This window comes from Lycorma delicatula, chromosome 4 (assembly GCF_047948215.1).
Source record: "Lycorma delicatula isolate Av1 chromosome 4, ASM4794821v1, whole genome shotgun sequence".
Lineage (NCBI taxonomy): Eukaryota > Metazoa > Arthropoda > Insecta > Hemiptera > Fulgoridae > Lycorma > Lycorma delicatula.
The window spans coordinates 31388638-31414763 of record NC_134458.1 but is presented as its reverse complement, the minus strand read 5'-3'; the positions used below and the strand labels follow the sequence as shown (position 1 = coordinate 31414763).

General features: G+C 26.7%; 1 protein-coding gene across 1 annotated transcript in view; it reads right to left on the bottom strand.

Annotated features, from left to right (window-relative positions):
• Positions 1-21729, bottom strand: part of LOC142323234 (homeobox protein cut-like) — a 293478-nt gene extending 271749 nt beyond the window's left edge. Inside the window, exon 1 of the mRNA XM_075362598.1 lies at positions 19953-21729. Coding sequence (XP_075218713.1) covers positions 19953-20033 — 81 coding nt within the window. The 5' untranslated portion in view covers positions 20034-21729. The remainder of the gene's footprint in view (positions 1-19952) is intronic.
• Positions 21730-26126: the final 4397 nt, after the last annotated feature.

The window sequence follows — 26126 nt, the reverse complement described above, 5'->3', positions numbered from 1 at the left end:
ATCCTGATACTAAAACAAACGGTTTTATAGCAAGGGTTAAATTACCCTGAATTCGGTATTTAATTTTAAAATAACTTTATTTTAATGCGACTCACTTAATTATTAATAATAATATAATAGTATAACGTTTAACAAGAAAGTGTTGATACTTTTGGTTCAGTTCTTTCTAAGGCAGAAAAGAGGGTAAACGAATACGAAACGTACGCGAATATTACAGTCTCGCCAATTTGTCATTATTAATCGGCTTCTCGCCCCCCCCCACACCTCCAAATGCCCTGCCACTTTCTCACTCGCACTTTACTCACTCCTATCCGTCTCACTTGAGTCATTCCCTCCTGCATTTTAGGGCGGTTACAGAACATAGTATGTCGATGCCAAAATTAAACCATCAAAAGAAGAGTAACCGAACATATCTTATAAAGTTCAGCGATGTTTTTTCTAGTCGAAACTAATATAGCCCTTTAAAAAAAATAGTCACCCTAATAAAAATAATAATGATGATCGTAATAATAATTTTTTTTTTTGGCCGAAGGCCTCTCTCTCCCACTATAGCATCTCAACCGCCATGACGAAACCTACTGTAAGCAGGGAAGCGGGATGACCCGACAACGAGCAGAAATGCGGTAGAACAGTCAAGAAATACCTTAATGTATCGCACTTACCTAACTGAACTTGGGTCGGGAGGAATATAAATAAAGAAATCCCAGAAGCTCTAAATACGCAAAACCTAACATCTAGTGCCTAACAATTAAACATGTAAAAAATCGTAAAATTTAAACGCGTAATCAAAAACAAAAATTAGCTCGTTAACAGAACATGCAGTTAAAATATATTTTCAAGGAGGTGTTTCAAATAAAAATTTAATAATGATAGATGTAAGTATTAATCTCTAACTTTAAAAGCAACGTCGTCATAACTGGAGAGGTCGCAAAGTATCTTACTAAGTGCTAGCGACATATTTAACTTAAAACCTTCCGACACAAGGGAGTCCACCGCCCCTACACTGACCACCTACTCGGTTCAACGGCCGGCTGGCCAGAACGGCAGCTGTCCCCCGCACACAGCATTGAACCCTAACGCACTCTATTCATTTAAAAATGAACAGACAAAATTCTTGAAAGCATATAACTTCACGCTAAAATCATCAACTTCAGACCTCTCATCAATTAAATTAAGGCCATTTAAGCGCATTAATATCGTTGACAGTGAAGACCGCAACATATATTTCAATAAGTTATGTCACTTACCGGCAACGTACGGTACTCTGTAACCCGGCAAAGTCAAATTCACCTCTACATAACTGTTGATTGCCTAAAGCAGGAACACAATAGCCTGAATTTTCTTTCTGTTCAAAGATACAATCTCAAGACGCCTGCAATCATCATCATATGAGTCGTGATTCAAGACTAGACCGCAGAAATGCAAATAAAACAAGAATATTTTTTGTACCGCCTCTACCTGTTTACACAAGTAGTCTTTCTTTCTTTTTCCTGTTTAGCCTCCGGTAACTACCGTTTAGATAATACTTCAGAGGATGAATGAGGATGATATGTATGAGTGTGAATGAAGTGTAGTCTTGTACATTCTCAGTTCAACCATACCTGAGAAGTGTAGTTAATTGAAATCCGACCGCCAAAGAACAACGGTATCCACGATGTAGTACACAAGTCCGTGTAAAAATAGCTGGCTTTACTAGGACTTGAACGCTGGAACTCTCGACTTCCAAATCAGCTGATTTGGGAAGACGGTTCACCACTAGATCAACCCGGTGGGTTTACACAAGTAGTCTACATCGTTGTTCCACACCGCCGAGCAACACTCCAAAATCGGTCTGTGTGCTTAATAAAAATGCAATATGGTCTTAATACTTTATAAGTTTCTAGCCGCCTAGAAAAGCAATCCTACGTTTCTTTTAGCCTTATAAATGATATTATGTTTGTGTTTTGAGAAATATATCTTTGAATCAAGGTAAAGCCCAGATCAAAAACGCTAACAACACGACGGATCGTTTTGTTACATATTGTACAGTAGTATTTCACAGTCACAGTTTTCCTGGAAAATGTAATGACAACCGTCTTTTCAAAATGTATTCTCATTCAATTGTCTGACGCCTATTTCTGTTCTTCATAAATGTCCCGCTGAAGTATCAAGTAATCATCAAAGCAATTCACATTCGCTTTGATTATAATAATAATATCGGAAATTCGTTGACTTCTAATACCATAATTTAGTTGATAAAGGATCAATATTAATAATTAAATGATAAAACACACACACACACACACACACACACACACACACACACACACACACACATACATACATATATATATATATATATATATATATATATATATATATAAATACATACATATATTTATATCATTTATATTTTAAATATGAACACGTATAAAATGGCTGGTTGGTAAAATAAAATTCAAGTTCTACTTACCCAAATTTTATGTAATTATTATCAACATTTCTTAATATGTCGGTTAAAATAAAATTTAAAAAAAATTATTAAGAAATTCAGAAGAACTAAATATACGGAAACATAAGTAAAACTCAAATATTTCGATAAAATTGAACTTTAAACCAAAATATTTTATTTAATAAAATTATTATGACACACTTGTCACAAACATTCATACAACTGGCAGATCGACCCGAAGAACGTTCCGGATCAGAACTTCAACTTAATTGAACTTCTAAAAAGACAGTACTATACAGTACTGCCACAGTACTAGAGTATTATACTATACAGTACTAACAGTACTATACTTTAGGCCAGTAATACGGGCATTCAAATTTAATTAAAAGTAACTAAATTTTTTTCTGATATCCAACCTCGGTGTTGCATCGCAGAACTACCGTGATGCTTACCGTTGTCAGGATGAAAAAAAACACATCTCAGGAACGGTCGAACTGAGAATGTAGAAGACTACACTTAATTCACACTCATACATATCATCCTCTGAAGTATTATCTAAACGGTAGTTACCGGAGGCTAAACAAGAAAAAGAAAAAAAAAGGATGAAAAAAAGCGCATTTAAAATATCTACTTAAGTTAGTCGGCAATTATTTATACGTTATTAATAAAACTTAATTTCTTTTCTCGCACCTCTCTTCCTCCGGAATTAGTAATTTGATATCATACTAGTCATTAAATTTAGAAAATATAGATCCCTGTTAAAGTTTTATAAAAAAAATAGCAGTATTTTGCATTAATATAAAAAGCCAGAAAAGTTTACCGCAACTTATAAATGAAACATACTGAAAAAAAATTCGGCGATTAAATAATGTAAACTTATTAAATTACAGGTACAGGTCGGTTTATACGTATATTGCAGAAAAGAAAAAAAATGTTATAAAAAGTTATTTTAATAACTTTTTGATAATGCAAATACAGTCTTAAGATAACTAATTTCTTTGATTCTAATTACGCGTTAAACTACAAGTTTTAAAAATATATTTTTTTTTTAATTAAGAACAGTCAAGCCAGTTTTAACAAGCGTATTAAAAGTAACAACTTTTTAGATAGAATTGAAATTTTACCCGAAAAGTAAAGTGTGAAAATAAATTTTAGGATGTAACTTAAATAATTAAAAACATGATGCAAATAAATTATTAAGACATACATTTTGCTCGCCGTAAAATTAAATCGTGCAATGTAATATTGACTATCCACATGTCAGCTCTCCTAAAATCCGAAAAAATCAATTTACTCTCGTAAACTACAAATCTATTTTTAAGAATAGCATGCATATTATTGGGATTACTTGGTATAGATTATGAATAAAAATGAGGGGTGTAGTAGTTTTCCATTTCCTTCTGTACCGAGCCGAATATAATACGTAATACGTAGGTGACATTCAGCCCTACTGTGACAATTTAACTCAGTTAATCATAAGGCCGCATTACTCGTATTTTTTTTTTTTTTTGTATGGGAGACGCTTTCGCGTTACCTCAGTACAGGGTTATGTACTCGTAATTAAAACCTTTATTCTTAGAGTAAGCGTAAAAATATTGTGCTATGTTTAGTCATATTGTTATACGATTTATGAAAAGTATAATCAGAATTTTAAATAACTTTTGTTATTAATTTTTGCATATTCGAATGAAAAACATATTTATTGACGAAAATATGCGATCCATTAAATCATTTACTTACAGAAATAAACACCTTTGAAAAAAAAATTAATATAAAGAAAATAATAAATAAATAAGCCTAAATAATTTTGATGGTATAAACAAATAATAAGGAAACGTTCCTTTAAAAAATTAAGTTAGGTACCGTATTTATCTTTCCACTTGAAAGGAAAACGTAGCGGGAAAACCCTTGAAAGATTTTAGGGTGTGATTTTGTTTATCTGTTTTTCTTTACCCGTATAACTTTCTAAAGGATAAACAGATTTAGATGCGAAATTCAAATTAAAAGGTTGATCATTTCAAGTCGAAAGGTATTTAGTATTTAAATCTTTCAAATTTACCCGATAATTATGGATCTTCAAGTAATAATGGAACCTGTATTTATTCAGAAATAGTTGTGCAGCGTTAAAAGTAAGGACACTAATTTACAGATTTTAGATTCTTTTTTAATGTAATTTTTCGGTAAATATAATTTTCATCGTCTTTAATACGTCCCATCTAATATACTTTAAATAAATAAGGAAACCTCGAGATTATATCTGAGTGTTATGTAAACGTCTAAATACCTACTTAAAAGAATAAATAATTACTTGTTAATAGTGATTTAATAAGCAACATATTCCGATAAAAATCTACAGGTTTTGTAAAAATAAATGTACCAGTTAACGCTTACTTAGCCAGAACATTTAAATTAAGTGCAATTTTCATCGAATTAAAACAAAGTTTGTTATAATCTAGAGAATTTTATTAAAATACGGTCTATTATCTTTTAGGATTATATTTAAAAAGAAAAAGAAAAAAGTCGTTTCTAAAATCTTTTTTTCGTTTCTTTTTCCTGTTAGCCTCTGGGAATCACCGTTCAGATATTACTTCAGAAGATGAATGAGGATGATATGTATGAGTGTAAATGAAGTGTAGTCTTGTACAGTCACAGTTCGACCGTTCCTGAGATGTGTGGTTAATTGAAACCCAATCGCAGAAGAAAACGGTATCCACGATCTAGCATTCAAATCCGTATAAAAATAGCTGACGTTACGAGGACTTAAACGCTACAACTCTCGACTTCCAAATCAGCTGATATGGGAAGATGCGTTCACGACTAGACCGACCCGGTGGGCTCGGTTCTAAAATCTATCTAGTTCCTCGTAACTCTTAACGTAGTGATATAAATCGATTGTATTGAGATTTAGGTAAAAGAAAAGTAAATTTTCATTGCTGGGAGTTCGTAATAAAATTTAATTTACGACCTTGAAAAGCAGTAAAATATTGTTTATCATTATTAATGCGATCAAGTATGGAAATTTCCTATAATCAATGTTTAAATTAAAATTATTTTATTAACGATTATTAATACACAACTTTAAAAGTTTCCTTTATCTGTCATATTACAATATATTATTTAACCAGAAAAGAAAAAAAATTATTAATTTTTTTGTCATTAATAAGCTAATTTAAAAATATAACAAGTGGTTAGTCAGAGCAATTAATATGAAAATGGAGGAAGATTAATTAAGAAAGTTATTCAACACAAGGCTTCATTATTATTATATATATATATATATATATATATATATGTGTATTTTTTCATCTAGTATTCAATTTAACGTTATATTTTTTGCAGCTCTTTGAAATTGTGATAATTCAAATTATTCATTTAGGCAAATCACATTTACATCTCGGTTATTAAATATGTTTTAATTAGCAATTGGTGTTTCTGTTATCTAAATTCAAAATATGTATTATTTTTCAAATAAAATTAAGTATTGAAACTAAAAAATAAAATTATGCATTAAATTTACTAAAATGCACAAAATAATCCATCAAAACCGGCTGGCCTATGCACAATTATTTACATCTTCTCATTTACAATCGCTAAGATGCAAATTTTACGAAATATTAAATTTATATTTAGTAAAATAGTGTGGGCGCGTATATTATTTAGTAATATTTATTTTACTTTAAGTTTTCTAAATTTTTCTTTGAAAACAAATATAGCATATAAAAAAATGAGATAAACAAACGAATATAGAAGAATAGTGGTTAAAGTAATACAATAAACGAACCAGTGGCTGTTGACTTCAAAGATAATGAAAACTATATCATGAGCTTAAGTCTATTTAGGACAATTTCATGCAAATTATTTTAATTTTTTTTTGCGAAATAATTTAACTCTAAATTGTAAATAACAGAATTGTAATGTTAAATCTTATTTTTTAAACGTTATAGTCTGAAAAATGCAATTAAATTAAAAAGTTACAAAGAAATGTTTGACGATATTTATAAATTTTGTATAAAGATGAGAAAAGTAGAGATGAAATAATAAAATAAACTTTCGGTATTAGAAATTGAAGAAGGAAAAATAAATAAATAATAAGAGAGAAATAAAGAATAAAGTGCATTGTGAAATACTATGAAATAAGGTGGTGGAAGATGTTTTAGTTATAATAGTAGAGAGGGTCGGTCGTGGGGTGAAAACCAGTACGTGGCACGCTCTGGTGGCATTTCATGAAACTGACGCCAACCCCGATAAAATGGCCTTAAAAAAAGTGTTGTCGCTTTCACCCTAATTCAAGTCCGTTTTCGGAGTAAATAACAAAGTCTAATACCGGTTAACATTGTACAATTATTTTTATTAATTTGTTTTTTTTTTTACCCCGTTATACTTACTATCTTTGTTTCTCACACTTTTCCTTTCTTTCTCTAATTTATTACACTTCATTGTTTTGCAATGGAATTAACGGTATACAAAAATTATTTATTAATTAATACCGCAATATTTCTAATTTCTTAATTTTATAAAATAAATTTAATTATAAAATAATGTTTTTAACACACTCTATTATTTTAACCTAATTAGTATATTATTACGAAATTATACCCGCAAATTATTGACTCCGCTAATTGTTACACAACGAATTGCAATTACATAAAAAAAAAATTAATCAATTAAAAACTAATATAACTGAAATGTAATTAATTCCTAAAAAAAATAATAATTTTGATTTAACGTACGAATCAAAAATAGAATAATCTTTCGTTGTAATTTACGCTACTTGTCACTTAAATGAGTAAGAAAATTATGCATATTTTTTAATCGAAATGAGATTTATGATTTTTAAGTAACGGGTTTGTGATCTTTGTCATTTAAGGCTTATTTGTTCCCCCACAAGGAGGACGATAACGAAAAGAGCTCCATTAAATTTAAATCTGGGTGGAATAAAATTTAAATCAGAGAGAATCAAATTTATGTAACTTCCCCGTCTTTCTTCAAACAGTTTCTTTCTTTAAAAATTAATTATAATTCTTATTACGATTTTGTATAAAGAGCTTATTATGACACTTTTAGCCTTTAGTTACTGAAAAATAACGAAGTAAGGGAAGAAGCTCTTAAGTTTATTCGAATTGATCTCTCGTGAACGAACGTTAGCCCCCTCCGAATAAAACTTTTTCAAAAATACAAGATTAACGAATAACGGGTTATTGTCTACTAAAGAATCAAGAACTGAATAATTTACACGTATTCTGATTTACCTGCAGGCCGACTTCTGAAGTAAAAAAATAATCCTTCATATCTCAGCTCATTTGTACATTAAAAAATTATTTTTATACAACGTTCACCGATATAAAGTATAACATTTTATTCTTTTAAACAGCAATCGTCTACTTAATTTAATAGCAAGCATAAGGATAAATATTGAATGTTGGAAACATTTTTTTTATCGGTTATTCAATCCATATTTCCCCCAAAAAAATTCCTCTTCAATGTGACTAGATTGCCGGAGAGGCTGAACCGAAAAATAAATTTTAATAGAGAATGAGTATCTCCAGTAATTAAATACACTTTGTTCCTTAAGCGATTTAATAACTGATTATTTATTTACTTCTACTAAGTACATTTAAATAAATCTGGAATGTAACTCTAATAACAAAGGAAAGCGTAGGCTTATAAGTTGAATTTTTTTAAAAATAAAAAAAATATATATGTATATTTTTATTTAAAATAAAATTGATACTTATATACCTACATAAACTTGTAGACTTATATATAAACATATATTTATTTATCTATATTTTATTTCAAATAAAGTAAAATTGGTTTCGCTATCCGTGGCTGATTAATAGGAGATTTTTAATTTACAATCACCGTATCATACCTACATTATTTTTATACCAAGCGCATTCATATGGTGTATTTTCCAGAGAGTCTATTAACCATACTATTACTATTATTATTAACTAATATTTAGAAATAATGTTAATTAATCAGGAAGGTTAAAATAAAAATCAGGAAAGAAAGGAACAAATACAATTCAAATCTACTAATTTGAATATAAACTAATCTCTTGCCGATCGTTCAGATCGGTTAAATACCATCTTAAAAATGTTTCTTGTCATTAAATATTAAAATGACAATTAAATTTTATTCACTACATTAAGGATAAAATAGGAATTAGTGATAAAATCCGTTTTTATGTAGAATGTATAAAAGTTAAATTTTAATAACAATCGACACTCTACTTAATAATTAATTTACTTTAAAAAAAAAATAATAATGAGTAGTAAATTTGAAAACAATTTCTTTATGTGATTTATAAAGCTTTTTTAATAATCTGAATTTTTCAATCGTAAAACTTCCCTAACGGTCAGTTAGGATTAACATTTTTTAAAGGGGTTTATTTTTTCGATAATGAGTATATATATATATATATATATATATATATATATATATATATATATATAAAACTAAAAAAAACAGATGTAAAAGTAAGATTATTGAAATATGTAGCCTACGTAAAAGTTGCAGCGAAACCTATAAAATTATTAATTTTAAAGTAAATGTGAAACGAGCCAACCTCAAATACGTACGATGTATTGACAAAAAATAATAATAAGATCGATTGTAAACGAAATACATTGATTGTAATTATGGAATACATCAAATTTAAACGTAGGATCAAGAACTATTTTTCTTTTTGAAAGAAAAAAAGCAAATCAACCAAACAATAAAAGAAAGATTATCGGTTACTATCGGCTGTCTTTTGTATTCTAATACTTCTTGCGACTTTATGAATGACAACTAAACTGTACAAAGCTGTTTGTGACAGATAAATATAAAACATAAATCGTACCGTTTTAAATGTAAAAAAAAAAACACTACAGTAATTAACATTTTTTATACGTTTTTCAGGAAAAAAGGAATGACGTTGTCATGAATTATAATTTACCAAAACGGGATTAAGCTATATACATTATACGTAAACAGATCTTTTAAAAGATAACTTGAAGATATTATACATTATTTCTAAGAAAGTTTAACGAACGAAACGATCGCCCTGCGTATCCTAATATTCATTATTTAAAAAATTATAAAAAAAAATTAATTTAAAATATTCAATAGATTATTGTATTCAAAATATTATACGGACTAACTGATTTCTAAGTATGACCGGTAGATTTTATATAATTCCTATAAATGTTGCAAAATGAATATTCTTTGAGTCGACTTGTGTTCGTGTGTGTTTGTGAATATTAAGCTAGTTTGCCGAGCGTCAGTAAAATATTGTTATTTTAAGCGCATCGATACACCTTTGGACATTGTCCAATCGTAAGAAAATAAATCCATAAACAGATTTTGTTGTTAAAGAACGAAACTGAAATTTATTAATCGCTTAATATCGAAAATAAAACTAAAATTAATATGTTATATATATTATGTATATGCGTTAGTATATAGTAGCGCGCACGCGCAAGCATTTACACGCTTGCATAAATATATCTTTAAGTTTATCGCTCACAAATTACATTTGGTTTAAGCGTACTAGTCGCTTATATTTTCTACGAAAAAAGGTAATAAAGTGTTTTAAACTGCGGCTACTAGACAAAATATTCGGTTTTAAAAGTATATTCGATTTACCTACTTATGGCTTCAGCCGTTAACTTTTTGTTTGTACGTTAGAAACCGCTGTTTAATCTATTCGATAAAAATTTGGAACTTAGAATTAAAGTAAAAAAGTATTTAACTTATAAAAAAGAAAAGGTCTGCGATTTAAAAATAAAACCGTAAAATTTTAAAAATAAGTAATTATTACTAAAAATATTGAAATCGATACCGAATGAAAGAAATGCCGATCGGTAAATTAAGAATAAACGACAAATACGAATTTTCTTTCAATTTCCGTTACTCCGGTGCCAAAAAAAAGAAAACTATTATATTCCCATATATTTTTCCACCTTCACTATTATATATGTTTTTAAATCGATAGCTTTTCCTTTAACGATAAAGCGATAATACTACAAGAACTAATTTAACATACGGTTTAATTTTGAAATCTTCTCCCTTTGACTCGGCCTTCCGATGAAATCATCGTGTAATTTTTTTATCGGTTATAAAAATTTTAACTAGATATAATTAAACGAGGTAAGTTTAAAATATCATCATCGGTTTATAGTAAATTTATTAATACTAAAATTTAAGCGCTTCTCAAAGCACATTTTTTTTTTAAATAGGATAAAAATAAGCGGTGTTAACATATACGGTAGGTAAAAAAAAATGTTATTTTAATCGGTCAAGGTTTTTTTGTTGTACATAAATAAATAAAATTCGGCTAATAAAACCTAAATATTTTATTACAGTATAAAATTTTTAAAATAAGAAAATTAGTTCATTAAAAATTATTTAATTAAAACGGTATATTTATTTTAATTACTCATTTTATTACTTTTATTAAATTATTTTTCCTATACTGGTCAAAAATATTTTCCTTAAAAAAGAAAGTTAAAGTAACAGTTTTTCGGGATTTTAGCAAAAAATATAACGGTACTTTGTCGAAATGAAAGTATATATATTTTAAATTATATCGTAAAATTTTTCTTTTATCAAAAACAGTTAAATTCCTTCCTCTTCCCTTTAAAATATGAACTGTTTATTTTCCGATAGATTTTTCATTTCTTTAAATTACACGATTAATTTTTATTTTTTGTTAAATATTGACGATATATTTAGGATATTTACAGTAAAAAATTAATTATTTGAACGATAATATCGATATTGTATCGTGAAAAAATACATGGATTATGGTAAAAGAAACGGGTTTGTTTCAACCATTCTAGAATTTTTTGTGGCAACTGATAAACAATTGATAAATTATATTACTTCCTTATCTCTTGAAAAGACTATGTGTATGGAATGTTCTAGTAAAATTTCTAATTACATTCTATTTCTTATACATTCCAATTATGAACATTTACAATTTGTTTTTCGCAATTTTAATTTGAGTATATTATATATATCGAGCATTATAAAGAGGAAGTCGTAAGTAATTCATTTCATTATCGATGCCCATCAAAAACTAATGAAGATAAATTTATGAAAATTTGTGTACACATTCTTCTTAGTTTAAAGGGTTAAAATGGAATAAAGAATTTTACTATTTTGTTTTTGTTTTTTTTTAATTTCTCGATAACAAATGAAGATATCAACTTGATTTTGGTGTGTATAATTTTCTTGCGAATATCTAAAAGTAAATTTCTAGATTTTTTGAAATTCGAACTTTATAGTGGTGAGGAAAGGTAAAACAATTTCGATCAACGATTGCAAATTCTCCCCGTTTCCGATTATACTAAACGAGATATTCACTCGATCTGGGCTTGCAAATACTCATAAGATAAATATCTAAAAACAATTTTCGTGGTTTTGAATTTTTATAATTTAAGGGGTAAAAAACATAAATTGTTTTATACATTTATAACTTACTTGCTAACCACTAACAGCCCCGTCACGAAGAAACGCAAGTGCGGGCGAAGCCGCGGCGGAGATGTTAATGTGTTATTTATATATTTTTATAAGATAAATAATTCCTTTATAATTTTTCCCTCTTTGTTTGTTAGAACTTGTTATCTATTTTGGAGATGGAATGGCGTTAATTATTTAGTTACAGGATAAATTACGTTATCCGGAATGATAGTTTTTTATGCAATCTTCTTGTATTATAATAATAAAACGTAATAAAAACGTTTAATTTTATATAATAATTAAAAATAAAATACGTTAAAATATAAATCGTATAAATTAACTTCAGCTAAAAGTTTGTGAAATAGTAAAAGAATACATAAATAAAATTAAAATAAACTGATTTACGCTTACAAAATTACTAAAGTAATATTAAAATAATAATAAAATTAACAATAAATAACCAGAAATATTGGTTACATGTTAGGCTTAAAATATTTTGTCTAAATTTGCTCGTAATCCGGTTTCAAAGGTAATGTTTAATTTATCATAGTTTTTCGCCGCCGAATGAAGTAAATTATAACTTATTCAAGACATATTTATGTTTATAGACTGTAAAATATAATTATAATCGTATTGAATTGAGGTAAAAATTGTGTTGGTTCTGCTGTTGTGTTTTTATTAATTAAAACATATTTTTTGATTTATTAAAACAATCAAAATTTCCCGTGAAAATGAGAATTAATATAATATCATTTTTTCCTAACTTTTATGCTTTTGTATAATCCTTTAAAGCACATATATACGTTAAAGAAATATAACAAAATAAACTAATTACATTAATCGTTTTAAGCCGACAAAAAAATTAAAAAAAATAATTAAGAAAATTCAATAAAAAGATATAAAAAAAATCTTTTATGATAATGTTAGCATAATTTCTTCTTTTTTTTGCATCAAAGTACATTCTGTGTTTTATGCTACAATTCTATCGATAAGGTATGTCAGTTTTTTTTAATATCTTACCAGCAAATTACAAAGGTCTAACTTTTCAAAAATATAAGTATAAAATTTCTAATCTTTTATGAATATATATGTACATAAATATTACTTTTTTAATATATATTAATTTCTGTACACACACGAGCACGCGCGCGCGCACACACACATTTCAAATATATGACCATTTTATGTAAAACGCAGCTCGTTGAAGCTTATTAAAAGCTTATTTAAGTTCTTACATTTTTATAAATTTATTTATAAAAATGATTTGTATTAGATTACGAAAATATTATTATTTTTTAAACTTACAAATTATATCGAAAAAGTTTTAAATTCGATTTTATTATTTAATTTTTATTTCTTTTACATAAATTTATCGTATCGTTTGTTTTAAAAACAGTAAGCCACTTTAATTAACGGTTTAACAGTAAATAAAATTTTATTTTTACTTAAAGGTTCAAAAACATAACTTTTTTACTTTTTATTTAATGTTAGAAAAATCTAATTTTGGGATGGGATTTACATAAACGGAAAAATCTATGTAGCATTTTTGCATTAAAACGAATTATTTATTTGAATTACTATAAAAACCGTCTACTATTTTTTTAAATTTTACATTTTTAAGCGAACTAATTTTCATTCGTAGCTACAAATTTTCAACTAAATAAAAGGTGGTTATAGTTCGATAAAATAAGTAGCCTATATTAATTTGCTAACCTTTAAAAATATTTTAATTCAATTTTAAAAAATTGAAGTAAATTAAAAAATTAACACATTTATATTACTGCAAGTAAAACAATGTAAAAAAATTTGCATCTAAAATACACAGCCAATATATATAGGCCAAAAACACACACACATACACACACACACAAACAAACACACACACACACACACACACACACACAATAGTAAATGAATGAAAAATGATGAATTAGATTTCCTTATTATGCAGCTATTTTACACACACGCGCGCACGCACAAGCATATTATTCATGAATAACTAAATTCATTACAAATTCAAAAAAAAAATGTTGTTATACAAACAATTGCAACGTAATCTATTTATAATGGTCTAAAATGCCAGAAAAACAAAAAAAAAAGTAGTAGAGTAAGCGAATAATTAATAATAATAATTATAATAATAATAATTTGTCATATTTTACGGTTAACTAATAAAAAACAAAAAATATTATAAACTAAATCAATTAATAAATTGTTTTGCGGATAGGAAGCTCAAAATAGAATCGAATCAAAACGATTAATAATCATTAAAAAACTGGGGAAGTTAACTTTTAAAATCAATCAATAATTATTAATGTAGTGAAACTTCATAAAAAAAGAAAAAAGTTAATAGAGCAATGTAGTCTATTTGTGTTTATATTATATTATTTATTAATAAAAATCTTATAATTAACTGACATTTAGAAATCTATCAGTTAAAAATTGAGAAATAAACATTTTATGGAACTTCTTTATAAGATTGGGCTGTGTAAATATATCCTTATTTAATAATTAAGAAAATAAATTATTGAAATAAATATACCGTGCAGCCATTTATAAAAAAATTAAACGGTAAAATTAGATAAGTTAAAATAAAAATAATAATGTATTATTATTTGTGCGGTACATGAACTTAATGTTCAATCTGTACTTCAAAATATGAAAATAAGCCCGGTTGAATTAAACAATAGATCGTAAAAAATTACGTTTTTAGTTAAAAACCTAAAATGACAAAAGATTAACGTAGAAAGATTTGATAAAAATACTTGAAATTACGTTTTTCTAGGTATACATTTTAAATAATTACTTTTTTTATAGTTTGTGTTAAATGAATTTGATATTTTAAAAGTTTAAAACGACTAGTATAATATTTGCATTATTCTCTCTGATTATTATAACTATTTAGGTACTTGTATCGCACAATTGATCACACCCCTTAAAGCACTCAAACATTTTAAATTAAATAAAATAATTTGTTTGTAAAAGGAAAATCTTAAAAATTCGTAATACTTTACGATTTGAGATCTGTAATTTTTTTGTGGAGGTTTAGAAATAGTTATCGACAAATTTATCGTTTATTATTGTATCTTTCGTTATTTTAAGACCCCGTAAAACATATTTATTCGTATTCATACTTTCATCGTTATCCGAAAAACAATTTATCGATAACGTAAGAAACAAATATAAAAATAAAACAATTTTTTACGATAATCGCATATTGCTATAAATTTTAATTTTATGAAGTCGGTTTAAGATATTTTTTTAATATTCTCATTAAAATTAAACGGACGAATCGCTTTTGAAAAAGTTACCGTCGATTTGATACGCCGTCGCTTGCTAAGTTTCGATCGCAAATAAACACATTAAGCTTATAATACTTTCCGATACAGATAACCGCGCGTGAAAAAATTTTTCGATAAACGTAAACAAACATTATCTCGCCTTATTTTTTATAGATGTAAAACTCTACAAAACGTGATTTATTAAGGAAAAAAATCGTAACTTAATTTTTTTTAGAATTTCCTAAATAAAGATAATATATATTTAAATTAGAGTGAAGAAAACTGACGAGAAATGTTTTAATCATACGATATAAAAAGAAAAATGTAGATGACTTATAAGCATGACCTCGCATAACCGATAATAAGATAACTTATGTTAACATGTTTTAAAATTAACATTATGCGATACGATTAAAATCGAATTGTAATTAAAAGAAAAGAAACCAACTAGATAATCGGCTCTATAAAAGGTAAGAGAACATATAGTAATATATTTAAACTATCTTTTATTTTAATATCTAGTTTTTGATTTGATCTTTTTAAACCTTCAGTAAAAATTTAGTATAGATTTAAAACTAACTCTCGTAGTGTGTGTGTGTACTTATATTTACAAAAACCTATTAGCAATTAAATAATTTATAGATTATATTTAAATGAAACTGATTGTAAGACGCTTACAGTAAGGAGTTATATAATTTTTTAAATAGTAAAAATAGAAGATTAGAATGAATTATAAGAGAATAATTAAAATTATTTAGGCGACTAAGAAGCTTACTTTATTTAATGTAAATAAAAAAATAAAAATAAACAAATAATTTAAGTAATACAACAAAAATCAAATTGTTTTTATTTTTAAGAAACCACCTACGACTTCATTTTGAATTATGTTATTACAATTACGTTTAATTATCTCAACAATATTTAATAAGTACAAACTATGTCGCTAAAAGCTATTAGGGATAATATTCTGGTATATGTTTTTAATTGTATGTTTTCCTTTCATGTCATTTACAGGCAGTCGAACATCGTATATTTGTTGCTTTGTTAGAAAACACAATTCCAACACATTGTTCACTTTTTTGTTTATTATTTTTTTTGAAGGAGGTAATTATTTTACATCTTTTCAATTACATACAAATTACCGATATGTTTAAAATTATTTTTTCATGAAAAAAGATTTGTTATTATGCCGATTAATTTTATAAAGCAGAAAAATAATAAAAAAAAAACAAAAAAAACATCGAATTTAATTAAATGATATGAAATTATTATTCTAAAATGAAAGATTGTGCTTAATGTGTATCACCGAACATAGATTCTTCTAGATTTTACAGACCATCAAGTGTAAGTTGCCAAATAATAATAACAACAACAATAATCACAATCACAATAATAATCATAATAATAATAAAAATATTTGTAGTGATTGTATTATTAAAATTATATTGTTATACAGTAATAGGCCTAACATATTAAATTTAAAATAAACAAATTAATAAAATATTGTTAATTAATATACATTTAAAACCATAATTTTTTTTATAAAAACAATATATATATATTATTATTATTATTATTAGTATTAATAATATTTATTAGTATTAATATATGTGTGTGTGTTTTATATCGTAACTGACGATAAAATTTAAGTAAATATAAATAAATACCCAATAAATTGCAAATTTTTGATAAAATTATATTTTATTTCCAAAAATAAATTATTAATTAATACTTACATGTACAGGTTTACTTACGCGCTTAATTCGTTTTAAACAAAAGACTAATTAACAAAAGATACCAGAAATATTACAAAATTAACTAAATTTATTTTTATTTAATACGATTAAAAAAAATTTGTATAATTTATGGAAATAAACTTCTGAAACTAAACTTTAGATCGGTAATTATTGATCTATTTTTTTAAAAAGTTTTATATTTCATAAAAAAAGTTTTTCTCAGAATAATGTACCATATTAGTTAACTAATTTTTAATCTATTGTATGCAGTACACTTAAAAAATATACGATAAAACAATAAACCGTTAAAATAACTACACATAACAAAAAAATATATAAATACCCCTATACTTTTAATTAAAAAAGAAATACGGTATAATATATATTAATTATAAATACCCCTATACTTTTAATTAAAAGAGAAATACGCTATATATATATATATATAATAATTATAAATTCCTAGAATATAAACTACCTTAAAACAAGAAATAGTAACAATAAAAAAAATTAACTAATCGACATGCATGCGAAAGAATGTTGTGCACATTATGTACGCTAAAATTAATTGATAATAATTAACAATTTAATAAATATTTTCAATTTTCGTCATTTGTAATCGAGGGGTTAGAAAAATATTGGTCGTGACTTTATTATTTCAATAGCTGTACAAAATAAATTTTATAAATCGAGATAAAGGATAACAGTATAAATTTTTATCGGTTACTTTCACATTAAATTAAAATAAATAGTGTGGAAATGACAGTTTATTTCGTTAATATCCTCTTCGATTGAATTTTAAAAAATTAAATACTTTTAACGAACGAATTACTCGTATCGTTATATAAAATTACAAAATTTTTTATGTAGAAGTAATAGATAAAAATTGTTTAGCGGTGTGAAATTTATTTGTTGCACGCAAAGCAAGTGATAATTAAAAAAAAAATTATATCCGAAATAGTTTTTATTTATTTTATTTTTTTTTATTATCGAATGAAAAAATCGGGTACGATATTTGTTGTTATAGAATATCATATTAAGTTAATAGGATCGATACATAATAAAAGGCCTATTATTTCATTCTACAGCAAAGTTCACAATCAGTTATTTTTAAAAGAGCACGGCCTTTTACTAAGCATATCGCGTACTCTCTAACACTTGACAAAAGAGTGAGAAAAAAATAAAATTACAAACAATGTTAATAATAACAATAATAAAAATAATTGTCTAACGCTAAAACTAAAACAAGACCTAAAAAAATAAATATATAACATTGCGGTAAAATACTTACACAATAAAACCAAATGTATGAAACAAAAAGAAAGCCATTCGATAGAGAAATAAAAGGCCATTTATTTTTGTATTTTTGTGTTTCTCCGTTTTTTGTTTATATTTTTCCATATCCATAATTTTATTTTTTTCAAATAATTTATAAAAGTTCTTCTGTCGGCCTATTCTTTTTTACGATCCGCTTTTCTTTTATTTATTATAAATGTACGTATGTAATATTTTTTTTTTTGAATTAGTAACAAAATCCTCTTGATGGAACGACGAAACTACAAATTTACCGGAATTTGACGAGGCTGGTGTACGGACCCTTCTTTAAATGTTCTCGTACACGATAACAAATGAAGTTTATTTCTAAACTTTATATTTTTAAACACCCTCTTCGGTAAATAAACATAGTTTGTTTTTTCTTTAAAGAATTTTCTTAATAGAATTATTTCAATTTATATCATTTCCAATTCAAGTTATTTTTTTTTATAAATTCATTTTATTAAAAAGACATCAGTGCAAGTTTCACAGAGTAGAAATTATATGTAAATTATAATCTTTGATTCTTAATTATGATTACAGCATTTATTTTTGTAATTGTAATAATTATTTAGTAACGATTACACTGCAAATTCATACAGCCAATTACGCTATCTCGTACTTTATTCTCTGTTCTTCAATAACAATGATTCCATAATCCAAACGTTGATATTTTCATTGAAGATCCGGTTTGAAAATCCGCTTCACATATCTTGTCATATTTATTGTTATTTTTTTATAGAAAAATATTTATAAATTTTAAAATTAAATAATTTAAAAGATTATTAAATATTAAAAAAATATATATACAAAATTTTAAAACAGACACATCTAATTAATTAATTATCTTTAGTAAAAATGTATTAAAAGATCTTCTTCCAGACTTTCATCCGTGCGGTCGATATCTTTTTTGTGTCATTTTTTAAATTAAATCATTTTCTTTAATAAAAGATTTTAAAACTTTAATAATTTAAAAAAAAATATTTATATATGTAAAAATTACAGAAATTCAAAAACTTTAATTTACTTGAAAAATACTTTATTTTAAAATGTATTACTGAATGAAATAATATAAAAAATATAATACTATAAATAAGTAAAATATATGTATATTACGTATATTTTGATGTAATAAATATGTGATCATCCTTCCTTGAAGTGCGAAGTGATGTTTTCACTTATATTGCCGATAATTCCTATAGGCTCTCTTCATAAAAATATGTGTACCGTTCGTAATTACAAAACAAAAAAAACATGATTTTTTTTTTAATGTAAGTTCATATCAAACAGAAGTTGCCTACTTAACTTCACTTGTTACTCTTCCGAAGTATTTAAAAAAAAATTCTCATCAAGTTTCTCGCACAAAACTTTTAAGTAATCACATCACAATTGAAGAAGCCTTAGGTAATAACGAAAACCGAAGTTATTTTTTTATATATATGAAGAATGTTGAATTAAGTACGAAATAGAATTTTTGGCATTTAGAAGCAGGTGAGTTCTAGCACTGATTCGCGTTCGATTTTGTTTTTTTAATTAAAAAAAAAAAATAAAACAACAATTTACTGATAAGAGGGTAGTAGTAAAATTTCTTGTAAATATCTCATAATCGGTCGTTTTGTTACAATTAAGTAACAGTTAGCGTCACCGATTTTTTAAACATAACTTAATGTGCACAAACATTTTTTTAAATTTATTTCTTTTTCTATTTAAAAATAAATGAAAATGCTGATTCCGACTCACCTGCTGCCAAAATTGCGCCAACAGGTAGATACGTTCTTTCTTGAATAACCAGTCCATGGACTGCATGGCTTGGATATCCATCACTTAACTTATTCAGTGTCCATTGTCCTTAGTCAGCGGCCGATATTCGAAGACGGAAAATTCGACGGCTGAAGTAGTAGCTACAGCGGCGGTAGCAGCTGAAGCGACAGTAAAGATAGTATTCAAAGCAGTTAAGCCATATCAGCCCGAGGGCACTGTTCTTCATATTTTTTTTATGATATCTTATCGTTCGGGGCGGAGCGACTGTGCGATTGGTCCATTATCAAGGCGACCGATTGGTTCGATTAATATCGGTGATAGATTATAAAATTGGAAAAAAAACTTTATATTAAATCGAAAAGTTACAAATATTATTATCGAGAATAATTAAGAAAAAATTCCCTATTAAATTTAAAGCTACGACTCGAAACGATATTTTGAAATCCGAAATCGATAAAAAATTGAAAAGCTTTTTTCACAGAAACAGTTGGAAAATCATCGAATGAAAGAGAAATTAAAAAATTCTGTGTAATTAATCAGAATACCGCTTAATTTGTAAGGACTTAGAATCCAACAGAAAAGTTTTTAGTCTTTTGGATAACCTAATAAAGACTGTTATTAATAGGTGTGAATAAATATATAAAATGAAAATTCGTTTTATAATGGAATTAATAATTAATTTATACAGCGTACCTCGATTATGATAAAAAGCCGTCTCTAAATATATAAAATTGATAAGTAGTTATGACAGCCTTTGCGACGTGAAATATTTAAACAACACTGAAAGTAACAGTAGACATCGAATCGTAAAAACTTTTATTCAAGTCCGACTTCAAACGCACAGTAACGGGTATAAAGGCCCCACAAAGAAGTAATTACTCTTTTATACTTGCGTAAAACAATTTATAATAAATCGTTCATGAACCACAGTTAATTAATTTTCGTTGGTGTAACGCCGCTAATGTTAAAACTTTTCTTGAAGATTCGTTGGCCGTGTTCTTCTTACGCCGATTATTAACGTGGTAAATCTTCACTGATTTGTAGAAGATGACAACGCTTTTTGCACCGTATTTTTTATAATCAAATTCATTAACACACAATATGAATTGCAGAATAAGTCTTTGACTACAAGTATTACATTCATAAAAATTTTCAGTAAAATATTTTTATACCTAATATTAAAAAAAAATTAAAACTGTAACTGTGTTGAAATTATTTTCGTTCTGCTATAAAAAAAATCGATAAAAATTTTTATTAAATTTTTTAAGTAATATTTATATCGACACTTAAATATTTGTATATAATTAAACTTTTTGATTGTATTAATAATTTCCTCTCTCTTGATAAAAACGGATTTCTTCTCTGTCCCCGAGTTTCTTACGATAAAATTATATTTAAATAAAAACAAACGTAAATTTTACCTATAACTGTCGCTTTACTACAAAAAAATTGCAAATTATCACAGAAATGTTTTTAAAAATATTATAAACTAAGAAAAAATGTTGTATATTATCGACGGTTAAAAGTTACAACTTTTTATGCGAACGAATCGATACTTATATTATCAGTAATAAATACTACTGATCACACCGGTCAATTTTTGACACTAAAATGTTGATTTGTAATCGAAATAAGACCGTCTACATTCGAACATCTCCATGCCGGAGAGAACAGAGGCGGTCGATCAGTGACGGTGCGGCGGTAGGTACTAGTGGAGGCGGTGACGACAGGGGGCGGCACAGCGACCTGCACCTTAAACGCGCTTCGCAGTGACTGACTGCCGGTCTGAGGTTGAAACACATCGCGGGCGCGCGTAGCCCCGTACTCAGCTGCGCTCTAGCGGAGCAACCTTCAAACGCGATCCCCTCTCTGGTATCGATAGGAGGGTGGGGGCTCTGGATTAAGGAACGGAAGGAGAGCGGATCTGCAGGCGATCGTGCGGGAGGAGAGGGAAAAAATCGAACTTCGCGCAAACTCTGCGACGCGAAATTTTCGGACTTGACACGGGACGATCTGCGCGCTTCGCCACATTTTTACGATTTCTTCTCTCGTTTTTCTACCCCTCCCTACCGCCCGTCATCGCTATCTCTCTTCACCGAATCGTCACCTCTTGCTCTCTCTGTCTCCCAGCATCCAACCCTTTCTCTATCGTTTCTACACACGGCCATTTAACCCGTTCTTTCCTGGTGCGCAGGCTGCGGCGCTGGCGCGGACTGCAGACACTCCTCCTCCGGCCAGTGGCGCAGCAAGCACGTGTCCACTGTCTTCTTAACGGTCGAAAAAAAATCCATCAAACTTCCTGCACAAAACTACTAACCGGGTCTCCTTCCTATTTTGCTTTAAAAAAGTAACTTGTGCCCGTATAATCATCGTTCGACCGGTCCGCTAGGTCGGTAACAATACATGGACGAACAGATAATAACAAATCTTAACGGTTAACTAAATTATAACTATTAACACGTGTTAAGTACTTGAGCGTAAATACGTAATATAATTCCGCTTTTACGAAAGAAGGTAATAGTAACAACGCTGTACAACAACAGTTCTTTATCACCCAGGGACTTTCTTATTACGTATTTTAATAGCGTAAAAGAATATTTTACAACACTACCGTTTCAGTAAAAATTAAACGTTTTCAAATACTGTTACTTCTACTTTTTTCTTAATGTACAGAGGGCAAAAAATCAGGAAAAAGTACTAAACCTAACGCAGTTAATAAAAGGCAAGGCAGGCTTATCTGTGTCTGAAAGTACGAAATCGCTGAATGATTTTTATTTTTGAAATTTTATTCCTGGCCTATTTATATTGCATAGAACGAAAAGTTATAAGATATAGATACATAAATAGCGTACAAATGCGTTTATAAATTCCATTTCTTTTCTTTATTTACTTGTAGATATATTTCATTTACGCCTCGCCGATGAATAATTATTTATTTTATTAGAATAAATGTTAAATATGTAATCTACGTTTTTTCGGACCTGCTGCAATTTAAGAACAAATAGCTTACGTTAATTATTTTAAATTAGCACAATCAAACAAACTAATAATTTAAAAAAAAATTAAAGAAATTAACTTAAAAATTATTTTTAACTTAATATAATTAAATCGATTTAAATCCGTAAATTAAAACACAGGCAAGCTTTTTAAAAATGTTTAAATATAGATTAAATTAAAATTAGTTAGTTTAGTAAATTAAGTTAATTGAAATGTTATTTTAAAAATATTAAATTACAATATTATATAGGTGCTATTGAAATACAATATTTTCCTCTGCTTTATTAAAAATTAATATATGCAATAATAAACCAAAGCTAATTCATTAGTTTTTACGTATCCAAAAAATTATTTTCGAGTACATTTTTAACGACCGTTTGAGAAATTAAAATGACATCTTAATTTTTGATGGTTATTTTACTATTGTTAATTATTATTATTGTTATTAATATTAATAAATATACTATCATTATAATAAATATTATGACAACTATTAATTTGTTAGAACAAATTTACATTCAAATGTAAATTAAAAATATTTCCGTTATTTTAAATTTGGTTCAGTTTGTTCTTATTTTCACACTCAGGTTCCTAAAACACCAAAATCACCATCTTGTGCTTGTTAAAGAAACAAAAAATAGATGATGATGATAATAATAATAATAATAATAATATAATGTATATTAATTATAATTATAATGTATATTAATAATAAATAATAATTTTTATTTATTTATTTATATATTTTCATATAATTGTACAATATAGGGTCCCGCTAAGACATAAGTTTTATCAACAGGTTCCCGTATTTACATAATTTGAATATAAGTTATTTACACAGTGCAACACAAAAAAATACAATGAAAATTATCCTTAGTAAATAGTTAAAATTCTATCAAATACTTAGTTAAGCTGGCGTCAGAAACTAATACAATATAAATAAAAATTAAATATGAGATTAATTTATAAAGTAAAAAATAGATTTCAGTAAAAAAACTCAATATTTTAAGCTTTAATTAATTTAAAAAAAAAAGTTTTCGTAAAGATAACTTTTAGTACCTGTACACATCTAAATTTAGACTGTTCTTAGGTATTACAGATTACATATTTTAATATAAAATAAAAAAATAAATAATACATACATCACGTATATTATAATAAAAACAAAAATAACGATTATAATATACCAATAAAAAAACATTATAGTACAAGAATATTAAAAATTAAACATTAAATAATATTAAATATTGAAATAAATATTAAAAATATTACTTATAGTACATATACATATAAATTATTAATAGATAGTCCAAAAAATATTTTATAATAAAAGGAAAAATAACTATATTAACAAATTATAATAATAATAATAATATTAAAAAAACAATAAAACGACTGTTTTGATTTTTATTTTTATTTTATCTTCGAGCGAAAAAAATTGCACATCTAAGAAGTGCAATCTTAAAATATTCGAATAAGAATTATGATAATATATGAAAAAATAAAATTGTCAAACGATAAATTAGTTTGATTGTTTCATTTTAGGATAGACGTATTCTAAACAATAAATATATTTGCTAAAATACTTGTTAATATTACGTTCCATACAAGGAAAATAAAAATAAGAAAAATCTAATTGTTTTACGAAAACAAAATGTAGTCGAAAACATGTAGTCACTGACTGAAAGTAACTTGTAAAAATCTGTTATTTTTATAGCGGGATTAATTAAAAATTTATTTTTAACTGAATCGATATAAAAAAAAAAAAAACATTTTCAATCTTTTAAACGAATTTTAGAAACGACATTTGGTTAAGCAAGATTATATATTTTACCTTCGATACTTTTGTCAGTTCGTAATTTAAATGAATTTTTAAACTATTTTTAAATTTGTTTACTATTATCTTAAACTAAAATGAAATCGATATACCTACAAACGTCTAATTTAATCTAGCCCAACAAATTAAATTAGAATCTACGATAGCCTAATAATTTTATTTTATTTATCAATTTGTTGATGAAAACAAACTTTGAATTTTTTTATCAACAGTATCATATCATATAATAAAGCGGAAAGGATAAAAAACTCTTCAGTTACCACACCCAAAAAAATTATAAATTTTGCGTAAAATTTCAAAATTTTTTTAGAGCTTATAAAAATAAATTGTATGTTTGAATTAAGTACTGAAACGATACTTCCCGTCGGTTCGTTTACTTCCCATTAATGTTTACTTATTAGTTTTTAAGACACACACACACACTTTTATCGATTTGAAATGGGAAAAATTAAATCTTAATTAAAATAAAAACAAAAAAAATTGAATTGACTTCTTTCAACCAACCTTGATTAACTATACCATTTTTTATGTTTTAGTCGAATGGTTTCACGCACTTCTGTAATTATTTTTATACCCTTTAATTTTTCTTCTAGAAACGAATTCATAAACGTAGGTGTCTTAATACACGTTTCATCGATCTTGTAAAATTCTACCACAACCACTCTCTCTTCCAGTTCGTCTTAAAATCTCTTCATTTCGTGTTCAATCGATACCCCTAATTTGAACACATTTCTGTAACACATTTCAATAGCTATTTTAAACGTTTTAGCCTTCCTATTGTCCATGTGTTTGCTATCATAAACGACTAGACTTCAGACGATTGTTTTAAAGAATTACTTTCTAATTCGTAAATCTGTGTTTGCTAACAGCGGATTTCTTTTCTGTTTAAAAAACTCTAGCAATACGGTTTGTAGATATAGGACGTGTATTAAGCTGGATTTTAATTCCGTCTTCCTCTTCTTCATATTCCTTCTAAATTGTTGTTAACCTTTTCCTTTGATCCTCTGACTACTAAAGTCAGTCTCCATATCCCTTACGTATATTTAAACCGTACTTCCTTTTATTTAATTTTTGTCGTTCAGGTAACCGCTTTTGGTTTGATTTAAATATAAGCAAGACGAAGTAATACCATAAAATCTAAAATGAACCCATTTAAATTTTAATTTTTTTACAATTATCATCTATAAGTATTATAAAACAGAATACACAGTATTGAAACATTTTATCATTTTCATGTTTTTTACTTAAAAATATCCATTCAGAAGAGCGTAGCGGGATAAATTTACCATATTTAAATAGTAATAATGCTGAAAAATTAA